The sequence below is a fragment of the Pterocles gutturalis genome, unplaced genomic scaffold (genome assembly GCF_000699245.1).
Source record: "Pterocles gutturalis isolate BGI_N339 unplaced genomic scaffold, ASM69924v1 scaffold4635, whole genome shotgun sequence".
Lineage (NCBI taxonomy): Eukaryota > Metazoa > Chordata > Aves > Pterocliformes > Pteroclidae > Pterocles > Pterocles gutturalis.
In genome coordinates this window covers 12,456-24,822 of record NW_010138001.1, presented here as the reverse complement: position 1 = coordinate 24,822, position 12,367 = coordinate 12,456, and the positions used below count along the sequence as shown (strand labels likewise).

Here is a 12,367-nt window from a genome sequence, read left to right as displayed (position 1 = left end):
TCAACTCAATTTTCCCATAAATGCACTTAGTGTTATTTGAAATGCTCTTGGGCCTCTCTCGGCCTTTAACTTCTACTCTTGAAGATTGTGTGACTCTCTAGGTGCTAGATCTTATCTACCAGTCCCCTTGCAGGAGAACACACTCAAATGGCACTCAACACTTAAGCTTAGGTGATTAAATTGAGACCCTAAGTTAAGCAAGCTGAGTTCCACCTTTAATACCATTAAAGAAAGGATAATATCGATATAATATATTTTCATCTTAATAGGAATATCAGCAAGCGAATATTTGAAATTTCTGCGAGTACCTTTATTTGCCACCTGGCAATGGGTTTATCATCAACCAGATCCATGACATCAGGCTGCTGGCCATCATTTGGTAACTGGCAGTCAACAGTCCTGGCATTTTGGAAGGCAGCTGGCACAGTTAGAGATTCACTGGGAATCCACTGGCTATCAACATACTAAATATCAAGACAGAAAATCTGTTTTTCAGTGAAATACATTATGAAAATATTTTTATCAGAGAAAAAAAAAAAACAGGTATTGCACAGTGTTTGAACAAGTCTAATGTCTCTGGACTAGAATGCAGGGGGAAATATTAAATGCTATTATTTGAATACACAGACTTCTACCTAAGCCTGCTACTGTGGAAGAAAAGGCACAGAAGTATTTTCTGCCGCATGGCCTGGCCATGTCCTACCTAAACCTCTATAATGAGATGTGCAGTAGTCCTGCATCTGTGAGGTACTTCAAAACAGAATTCTCTGAATGACCTCTTTTAGCAACATGCACGAGACCTACATCCTTCCTTACATGGTAGGACAGCCCATAGACAATGGATTTGATTTAACCTTTCAAAAGTGAAAATATTAAAAAAATAAGAAATTCACTGTGTATTAGCTCTAAATTCTGCCAAAATGCCTCTTCTATGAAATATTGATCATTTAAGTTTAATCTAAAAATACATGGAGTTCTATACTGTTGCAAGTCCATTGACATTTGCATAAAGTCACTATTACTCTGGCCTGAAAATTAAACAAACAAAACTACACTAAAAAAAAAAAAAAACCAAAACACAAAAGAAAATGCAATCATCCTTTCTTTTGTATTTTCAAGGAAAAATTCTCAGCTTCCTCCTCAACTGCAGATAACAGCAGTAGTGTTAATTTTCTAAACTGGCTCTTGTCAGTGAGAATATCATCAATAAAAGCGATTAAATAGAAAGTTTTTGTAGTTAGGAGCCAAATACACAACCACAAAGAGTGTTATAACAGAATATCTTGCCATGAGTTAAAACTGAGACATTTCAAACTGTGATAAGTGAACTCCCAATAATTGTCTCGTCTCACTGTGAGCTTGGTCTAAAAGTCTTTTAACCTAATAGAGTGTAAACTTACTCCCGACTTTATCATTTCAAGCCAACTTGCAGATGAGTGGATACATGTTGTGTTTAAGAAAAATTTATAGCCAGCATTGCTTAATCTGTGAAAATAATTTTAGCATCTGCTGGAACCAGCTAAGCAAAACTTTTTTTGACTTAAGAACAAAATTTTCCCATTGAATGGTACCCCTTTTGCCTTCTCCCTCCACGCCCCATTATCATGTTAATGAAATCCAATTTTACTTTGAAGCTTTTTTCATTCTTATGTCTAACACAACATAAAAAAATTGTAATTGCCAGTGGTTTATTCCAGGCTAACACTCGTAAACTGCTTGCAAATTTGCCTTGAGCAAATTCTAGGTCTGAGGAACAACAGCCTCTCTATACAGATTTCTCTGTTTACAGTGCAACATTTTTAATCTCCTGTTCAAACCTGGGGTACAGAGCTGATGTGTACCATTAAATAGCCGTGGTATTCTACCCCAGGGAAACAAACAACATATCAAAAATTCCTTTCTCTTTTTGTAACAGTTTTATTATGTTTATAAAAGGGCTATTTCAAGCATTAGATTTGAGACAGAAATCTAGCAATGTCTTTAACCTTGCTGTCCTTTTTCAAAGAAGTGGTACTTCAATTCCTCTCCGTAAGCACTTAAAAAAAAGAACAATGATGCACTGGTTGTTACTAATAGGGCTTGCCCTTGCCCTTTTCTGATGGACAGCTGCCGTATGCTGCTATCTCCTTCTCGGCTGCTGAACATTCCCATTGTGTTTTGTATTCCTCTTATCATGGAGGAAATTGCAATCCTGCAAAGACTTGAGTGTCTGCTGCAAAGTGCTGAGTGCCTTTGCTTTTAGCTTCTACTAAAGCATTGGGTTGTACCCGCACAAATGAATCATACATGTTAGATACTTTTTCCTATCATTGTCTGAGAATTTTAAAATGTAATTGTTACTATTCAGGGAGACCTACCTGTAATTTGACAATTTCACATTTCAGATTCAGTGACTCCCTGAAGCCATGTCCAAAAGCTCTCACCGACGTGCAGTCATACTTTCGAATGTCGCACAGCCCAGCATTCTCCACCTCTGTAATTTCTGGAGCCTGGTCTTCGAAGTAGAGATTAGACAATGAATGTCAGTACATTAACTCATTTCTATGTATTTACATTAAGCAACATGTTCATTTCTCTATCCAGCTAAGAAAACTATGCAAACTACAAAATCTGGAGCTAGCTGAAGACACATTTTTTATTGCTAAAATTAATCTTAACTTTAAAGCCAGGCTTTTTGTCTTCTCTTGGAACTTGAATATTCCAAAGCAGAGAAAATATTCATCTGATAACAAACACTTGTGAATATGTGTTCTGCTTTCTCACCTATGGTTCTTTATATAAAGGTTGCAGAATAAAATCAAAATTAAACTCAGGTCCTAGTAACAGGAACTGGAAAGGTGACAGTTAAGCAATAATTTATAATGGGAATTCTTTTTTGTTTAAAGACTACAAAAACATCTCAGTTGGAAGTTATTTCAGGAAATAAACTGACAAATATTAGAACCCCAAAACAGTTTTTACGAGGCAAAACCAGTTTATTTTATTTCAAAATTAATCAGATATTTCCTTTTATTATTCTCTTAACTCTTTCTGCATTTGTTTCTAAATAGGTCACTAAAACAAAAACACTGTTGCAAACGAAAATATTAACAGGTTTTGTCTGGAAATGGTTTTGAGTTCTCTAGTACTTTTAATATTTTTTCAGTGTACCTGCTTAACTGTATTTTTAATGAATGTCTTACTTACTGAAGAAAAACCCCACCAACCTGCTCAGCTTCATTTGCTATACTTCTTTTTCTTCACCATCAATTCTACTTCCACCACATCTAACAGTTAGCTTACAGAGATGTAACATCACCAAAGAGAAAAACATCCCATTTACAGTGGGATCACATAGAGCATAAAAAAAAAATTAGGGAATGGATGGATACGACAGGCCCTTCCTGAAGAAAACAGCATGTGGAGACATTGCTAATCTCTTGTGGCAATACTCTGTATTGCGAACTCACCGAGTGGTAAATTTTTTAAATCTGACATACCAGAACTAAGCCCTTGTTTTGTCCTTGGAGAACAAGAAGGGTGAATAGAAAACACTTATGGCTGTATTAAATTGGAACTAAATTGACAGATAACAAACAGGGCGACTGTAGGGAACCCCTGTCAGAGTGTGAAATCAGAAGAGAAAGGCAACAAAATAAATCTATGTTGCACGTACTTTGAGAACATTATTTAAGTAAATTTCACTTCCCCCGTCTCCCCTCACCACCTTACCAGACAGTATGCTGCAGTCATATGAGCTGTAGCCTTCAAAACATGCACAGCCCCATTCTGTACATTCTCCATTACCACTGCAGAGACTGGGACACTTTAAGGCATTAAGTAGGCTTTCAACAGATCCTTCAAGTTCTTGTTGGTTGTAATTTATTTCTTCTAAAACTCTCTTCTCACATTCGTTTTCTAGGAGAGCTAAGGAAGCTTCTACCCAACTCAGGTCATCTTTCAGCAGCAAATCTTTAACGCACATATTGACTGCATCCTCTATTCGCCGGCCAAGAAGGCTGCCACAAGACCTTCCTATACTGGAATTAGCTATTGCCTGCTGGCACAGTAGCAAAGCGCTTGACTCGGTGAGGCCAGAAGGTGTGGGCCAAGAAGGCAGAAACTTTTGGTCTGTGTCAGTGGCATGGTCCTCTGGGAAAAAATAGCTATACCCCTCTAAGTCTGTTTGGCTAAGACTTTGGAACAGAAACACTGGATGGTATTCATAGTAACTTTGGCGCTTTCCCCTACTTCTAACAGATTGACTTTTGTGAAGATGACTACCGTAACGGTGAGAATTTCTTCTAATGCCTGAACTTGAAGTTCCTTCTCCTTCTACACCAGTATTTCCCACTGAGGTTGCAGAGACATGCGTGTTTACTAGTGATCTTTTGTGAAAGTTGGTTTGATTATCCTCCCTCTGCAGAAGTGTAGATGAATCCATTTCACGTGCAGATGAACGTTTCCTTAAGCCTCTGACAAGATCAACAGGACCGAGATACTCAGCAGTGACATCCAGTCCTGGTATCAAAGAAAGAAATCTACCATTTTCACTTTCTTTACAAGACAGAGGAAGTTCTGACTTAGAAACTGTCTCTAGTTTATTCACTGTTTGATATAATTCAGCATCTTCAAGTGCACAGTCACAGAAGACTGTTTTTCTAGAGGATGTTGAAGAAGCAGGTATCTTGTCAAACAAACTATCTCCTGGTGAAATTCTAGAGAAAAAAGATTAAAAGATGAAACTGTATCTGAACAATTTTCATTTTTAAGTAAAGCATTAATGTTTAGTTTGGTTTTTATTGTTTAATACTCTACAGCATAGATCACAGAATCTACAGCATACAGCTATATTTAAAGACTGGTTAAATCACAAAACCATGTGAGTAATTTATAACAGAAGAATTGAGAAGAGTAAATATTTTCTGTATACCTTGATACTTTGTTCAAAAACCTACTCAAATTCATCTTACATCATACTACTTAAATACTAATTTGGTATGTCCGTTTCAATTTTCTCTTAAATTAATTATGGAATGTAATGATGGCATTCCAACATTAACTTAAAAGTTAGGAAGTTTTATTATTATTATTGTTTTGACAAGTTTGATGACATTTGAAACAGAAGTATTTTATTACCTCCATTCCTCAATAAAAGAAAAAGGAACATTAGCATGGTTTGGGATTTCCACCCCACTTGCAATGTGATAGTCATTCTCTGCATTTCCATCAAAGGTGCCACAGAGTCCCACTGTATGTCTGTAATCTGAACTGGGTGCCCTAAGTGTTATGCTCATTCCCCATTCACTCACATCAGCACGAACAAAAGCTCCAGAAGAAAACAAAACCTAAAAAGAGATTGATGATATCATCATGAGAAACATGATTTTTATTTTACCTAATAAAATCAGGTATGTTTGGTGGCAAAGTACAATTGAAAAAGTCCAGGTTTATAAATACATCCCATTAAATTCTGGCTCTGATTCTTCTGGATCAGACAAATTTCATTATTTCATTATTTCTTCTTGTCGTGAAGCCCTGTAAAAACCTTATGTATCACAACCTTAGCAAGCAGCTAACTGGTGCACTATAGGTCAATAAACTTCATCCATCATTAGCAGGTACATTGTGGAAGGTCAGTGACCACAAAACCATAGAAAATCAAAGATCAGCTGGGTTGCTCACTCTTCAGATATGGAAAAGGTTAATTCTATATTTATTATTTAATTTTAGGGAACTTTACAATCTCTTGAAAGAAATATTACAAGTCTTAAGAAGAAAATCCACTCCAAGTTTAAATGTTGCTGCTGTTATTAACTTACTGTACAAATCTGAACATGTCACTTAATATCTGTTTCCTCAGTATCCTTACCTCTAAAAAGGGAAGAATTTAATTTCTCTATTGCCTACTGATGTCTTAATATTTAATATCTGAATTCTTCAAATGAAGTGCTTCAGATAAAAGTTAAATATTTAAAATATTCTTATACCAATAGCCAAATCCAAGCTAGCATATCTATTTTATGGCTTGCTGTCCAGACCAACAGAGTGACTAAAGAGCAGTTGAGTGTTTCATTTTTGCATTTTGCTTAATTTAAAGTTCAGCAGATTCCTACATCAATTATATCTACAAAAAGCTACAGGAAATTATAAAAGCAAATGTGAATGTTTTATCCGAGGGCTACATTCTCGAGAAAAAACATCTACACTTCTGATTCTGTGGATGACATTTGAAATACATAATTATCTGCATTCACAGCTTTCCTATACGACACTGGCATGAGCAAAACAGAGCACACAGAGATCCAGTTTTGGAATACCAGGGCTGCAAAATAAGTGACTATTGAATCAGAAAACTTCACCATCCACACAAGGGTTATATATTGCAACCGACAACATGGTTCCAGAAAGGTATGTGTGTTGACACATCCTTGGTTTCGAGGACAACACCCTTGCTTGCAAGTACAACACTGACCAAAGGACCATGATTGTAAGATAAACATTATGCTATTGCTTCAATTGCAGAAAATAAAACATGTTTTAGTTCTGAAGCTGGTATGAACTGTTAAAAAATAACTGCTGAGATAACTATTGCATCCACAAGCAATTATTTACTACTTACTGTTACTTTTCTTCCTAGGTAGGATTCAGTGATTCTGACATTGCTTCCTCTTGTGTCTCTACTTATTACAGATAAATGTGGCTGTGACTCATGTAGCTCACCACTGCACATGTCAAATGCAATTATATCACTTCCTTCTTTGGCAACAAAGCCACAGTTACAGGACGCTGGATAGTGAAGACTTCCACACTCCCACTGGCGAACGTGAACTTCAAAATCTCGAGATGTACTCTTATAGAGAACAAATGTTCCTGTTTTAAAATTGTCATAGAGTCTGGAATCAAAAGAAGAGTGTCTTATATCACTTTGGTTATAAAATGACTGTATTACCACATGTCAGAAACTTTATCTTAAAGCATATTTCTAATATTTAGGGAACTTTGATTCTGCAACTCATTTTCCTGCATCAGAAAAAACAGAGTACAGCCCATTAACCAATACACAACTTTGTTCCGAGCAAACATTCTCATATCTTCCTCCATGCAGCTCTAAATCAGAAAAAATTAAACTTGTTCTACAGCAGAGAAAGAAGAAAGTAAAGAAGGATCAGGAGTCGAGTAGTAGGCAATGGCTGTGAATGGAAACACAACCATGAAGCCACTGTCATTTTTTGATTTTTTTTATTTTTAACTGTGCTTACAATAGGGAACTAGAGAGTGCTTCTCAACCTTTGTGTTTCTACAACAATACACCTATGCAGCAAGAACAGCAAGATACTTATCTGGTGGTGGAGGGGCAGGGGAACAGGTGCTGAAGACTGCATAAGTACCCTTGACAAAATTACTCAGAAAGTCACATACTTTAAAAAAGGTCTGCTTTATTAAGATGGAGATGAGGAGTGCCATTCCCAAAGATTTGAAAATTATTTAAGATGAAACCCATAAATAGTGACTTCCTTTTTTTTCCCCCTTAGGGTTAGCCATCTGTTCCCTGAAGCAAGGTTGAAATAGCCAATTTAAAGAATCAGTGTGAGAAGGTGTGGGGAAGGGGGGGTAAGTTTTGCTGCAAGTTTAACAGCCTCTTGGCTATAAATGGCATTTGACAGCTAATTGCAGAATGGTGATTTGCTTTGTGTATAATGGGCCAGCAGACAAACTGCAGATGGCTACCCTACTGGGAAGGCACAGGACTACCCATGATTCAGTAAAGACAGTTCATTTTCTATTTGTTTCCCCAGTTTGTAAATAAAGTAGCAGCAGTTTCTATCCTTAAAAAGGAAGCTCTTTCAACACTGCTTCTAGCTAGACCATAGCACAGTAAATCACTGCTCCATAAGAAATCTTGATGGCTAAAATGCCCACTGAAGACATACCTATAATTTCCACTGAAGGAGTAACTGAAAAGATCAGGATAACCCCAGTGACTTTATTATTATTATTACTTGTCACCATGATATCAGAGAAGCAACTACAGCTTGTCTTTTCCCTTCTATTATCAAGTTCACAAGAAGAGCTGGGCTGTGGGCTGAACATCCCTATTTGGAGGCAACGTATCCTCTTCCCACCTGCCACTTGAAGAAACGTGCTTCTGCTGAGCAGAGAATATAAAAATCCCAGGTGTGGAACCTGTGTTTGTTTTGACATCTTCCATGAATCAGAAAGACAGAAGCATACCAAAAACATGCCAGCTGTGGCCAAGGAAGCTATCTTCATTTTAGAAAGAAGGTCAGTGACATGCAAGTGGCAGGAGTGAATAAGTCACTTTCAACGACATTAAAGTTAAATAATAAATTAACTCAGCCCAATGTGACAGAGAGAGCAGCTAGCTTATAGCGACTCGATCCTTACCAGGATTCAAATACTGACACCCAGAAACAGGGAAACTATGCTGCAGATCGGAAACACCTTTGCATTGAAATAGTTTTGCTTAATCAATCATTTTATCATTGTTCATATTTAATAACATTTCTGTCTTTCATAGTGAACAGAGTGTACAGCAACCACTCCTCCCTTGACATACTCCTCTAAAAAGGAAAATAGTCCATTTGCTTCACTCTTTTGCCACAACCCCAAAACTTGGATTTAGAAATACAAGTATTACAAACATTATCATGACTGTCAAGCTTTTACCAACTAAACCATGTTTATCCTTATTGTCCAAGAAAGAATGTAAAATACAGAGCACAGTTGTGGAAAACTACAGCTCACTTATATCACCAGCACAAATTTAAAATAAATAAAACACATTCCCCCCCAAAATACTTAAAATTAAGAGTAGAAATCCAATAATTACCTTCCATCAAATGTAATTATATGAGGGTCAGTAAATGAGTAGCAGTAGGCAGTGGGTAGATCCTTTACTGTAATCTTCAAAGAAGCATATAGTAAACCATGTCAGATTAGGAAATAAACAGACTCAGGCACATTATTTATGATACTAGTTTACATTCTAATAAATATATTATATTTTTAACAAATCTGAGTGCCTATATCAATATTAAGATGTCAAAAATTTAATTCAAATGAAAATACAGCATTTCAATGAAAATAAAACAATGCAAAATTGACTACTTAGAAATCTTCGTATGAATCAGCAAGTCAGAACTGAAATAGAAGCTTCATTTGTATCAGCCACATTTTTGGACAGTTTACAGAGCTTAACATGAAGATTTTCAACCTGTGTGCTTTCTGGAACATAGCCATTCCACAGGAAATTTCCACTGGATATAGGTTCGACTGCAATTCTGGTAATTCTGTCTCCATCCTGCATAAAGTCTGTCACAGCAGTGAAATAAATTACAGCTTGACTACAGATTCCGTTATTGCAGGGTTTCTGGAGAAGATCCACATGACAAGAAGAAAGAGCCAAATTTAAACCTAACTGCTCATTACCTGTTTTAATGAAAACACATCATTAGTGATTTTTCCTCTAAACAGGTCACATTTTGTATACTACTGTTAATATAGATACTAACTTATTTACAAGCATTTTCATAAATTAAAATCACTGTGCATTTTCCTTGGGTTTGGTCACGTAAAACCCCTTCACTACATCTTCATACACACACCTAAGAAAATGGTTTTGAATTTTCCACTTTGATAGCCAAATAATTATAGTCTTGGTGATGTGACATAAAAATGGTTGTCTGCATAGGCAAGACTCCTCCTGGGGCTCACAGGATTTGTGCATGAGAAAGTATTACAGAAAACAATAATAATAGTAAAAAATTAGGACTTCACAACTGCGTATACAACACTTGCAACACAACAGGTCAACAAAATGAACTGAATTATAAACTTTGCAGGTATTATGGCATTCTGTCTATTCAAGTTAAAGAATGTGGCTCTGCTATCCATAGATGCCAAAAACACCTGCTAACATCAACAAATAATGGATTATGGGCCCATCCTTCCATACTTTCAGCAGCAGTATACAAAGCCTGTGAATATTTTGTTTTAACATTTAGAAAGTATTCTACAATGTAACAGCTTCTCCAAAGAAGCAGACCAATGAGAATAATCAGAAAAATACATTAAACATACAAAATGCAACAAAAATCAGGATAATACTTACCTTCATCAACAGTATTTAATGTTAGTGAGATTTTGCAGTCACTTTCAAGCTGGCTAAACTCAGGACAGGGAATAGGAACGCTGCTTTCTATTGCCAGTTTGTATTCCTTCCCATCTTCTGATATATCATATGTTTCTGGATGTATCTAGCACAGAAGAAATTGTACTTAAGATGCAAGGTTTGCGAGTAAACTACAGCACTGCTTACTAAACAGCTAGAAGTACAGTATAAAAAACTGAAGAGGTGGAAGGGCACAGTGCATGGGCTGCTCCTCTTGATCAGGCTCATTTAGATGGTCTAAAGAGCAGCGGCACACTGTTGAGAAGATGAGGACCCAGCTGCAAGAGTCTTGAAGAGCTCAGAATAAGGGGCAAGGATAAGAAAAAAGCAAGAGTAGAGGCTAGCTAGAAAGGTAAGGGATTAGCAAATCACATTAACACCACAAAAGTATTCTCTGGGTAACTTATGGAAGCTAAAGTACAAACAGTTTTGTGCATTGTCTGGGGGGAAGGGGATGATACCTACAGGCAACAATGTCCCAAAAGAATTTGAAAGCCCCATATTTCTCCTGGGATCCCTCTCAGTAAATTTACAACACATCTCACCATAGACACATAATCAAAAATGCAACTAGAGATCAGCAGCAGAGGCCTACAACCGAGCGTGGGGTGAAATTCTGAACACAGCCTCACAGGAAAACAAAAATAATGCATTCACAATCTACAGTGCGCACTACAGACCTGCACTTATAGGAGATAAATCTGGGCCCCGATCCTGCAGAAACATGGGAAACTCAGGAGGCAAATTTGCCCTTTATGAAGGGCAAATCCTTAAGTCAACAGCACTATTCCCAACATGTAATGCCATGCAGTATGTTTTTTGGGGATTGGGGTCCCATTGCTGGCCAGCAAATGGCTCCCTATAGCTGTATCCACAGCTGGAATTAAAATGAGTTTGGACCTCGGCCAAGTGGCATGGCACAGCTCACGTCCTGGTTCCCCTCTCTCAGTCCAGGCCAGGTCGGCCTCGCCGCTCCCTTCCCCCCATGGCCAGCTGGGCAGAGGCCCTGGCCTAGGCTGTCCCCAGAGCCATGCCCTGGGACAGCCCCTCGGCACAGGCCAAAATCATGCCAGAAAAGGCAGCAGCAGTTAAATGTACTGGACAACAGCGTGTCAGGGCTCCAGTCTGAGCCGTGGCCCTGCCAGCTGACAACTACAGTGTCAGAGTCGACTCTAGCTGCTGGAGATCAAGGCTTTCACTATGTTGTTATAACTTCTGCAAGCTGCCAAGTCAGCCTTCCTGCACCTTGAGTACATGGGCAGCACAGGAACCTTGACTCTTCTGCTTTTTGACAAATTTAAGTTCTCTACAGCCAACAACACACTGTATTAATTCACAATTAAAATTTTTTCAGTGTTTTCTAGTCAGAGGACTTGCTGCTGTAGCAATACTCAGAAGGATTCCTACTATGGTAAAGTAAAACATTATTTTCTTTCAAAATTACCTTAACACCAACAAAAAATTCCTTGCTCTCAACAGAAGAGCTTTGTATATCTGGCTTCTCCATCCAAAAAGCAGAACTGCTACAGTAGACCTGTGGGGCAAAAGCAGCACAATAGAATACGTTTTTCGTATGAAGTGGTCACGTGAAGATAAACCCCAGCCATCATGGGTCAGTTTGATGGATTCATCACACCCAGACTTCTGTTTGCACCAGAAGTTACCAATTGCCAGTGGTGCTGCACAAGAAAAACACAGAAACAGACAGAGCATCCACAGATCTTTTCCTGGCATACCCCACCAGTGGTGACACACGCTCACACACACATACACACACAGACAGACACACGCATGCGCGCGCACACACACACAGCCCCCACCCACACACCCCACCCACACCCCCACACACCCCCCATCACGTTTAACAAGCACCTAAATCTCCATGGATTTAACAAATTCCTTCTGGAGCATTTCTGCACCCCATGACATCTTGTGGAAACACATTCTATACTTTATTACATGTTATTTACTTCTTTTAGTCCATTTCACACAGTGTTTGCCTTTTAATTTTGTTGACTGCAGATTAGATCTCAGATTATTCAAAACAAGCATCTCCTCCTCTTCTTACTTTTTTCCTGGTGTTATAGGCCTTGATAATCTTTTTCAAGCCGATGAATTCACTGTGATTTCCCTCCACTGAACCAGTTCTATGCTACTAGACACTGAGGTTTTGGGTTTGTATTTTTTGTTTAT

At 37.9% G+C, this 12,367-nt stretch overlaps 1 protein-coding gene across 1 annotated transcript in view; it reads right to left on the bottom strand.

The window, feature by feature from the left end:
• The window catches only part of VWDE (von Willebrand factor D and EGF domains), a gene marked incomplete at its 5' end in the record, with an annotated part of 33,919 nt that overhangs the window by 14,379 nt on the left and 7,173 nt on the right, over positions 1-12,367 (bottom strand). The window contains 9 exons of the mRNA XM_010082794.1: positions 309-464; positions 2,358-2,494; positions 3,712-4,697; positions 5,119-5,327; positions 6,602-6,875; positions 8,834-8,907; positions 9,218-9,432; positions 10,115-10,259; positions 11,619-11,708. Coding sequence (XP_010081096.1) covers positions 309-464; positions 2,358-2,494; positions 3,712-4,697; positions 5,119-5,327; positions 6,602-6,875; positions 8,834-8,907; positions 9,218-9,432; positions 10,115-10,259; positions 11,619-11,708 — 2,286 coding nt within the window. The remainder of the gene's footprint in view (positions 1-308; positions 465-2,357; positions 2,495-3,711; positions 4,698-5,118; positions 5,328-6,601; positions 6,876-8,833; positions 8,908-9,217; positions 9,433-10,114; positions 10,260-11,618; positions 11,709-12,367) is intronic.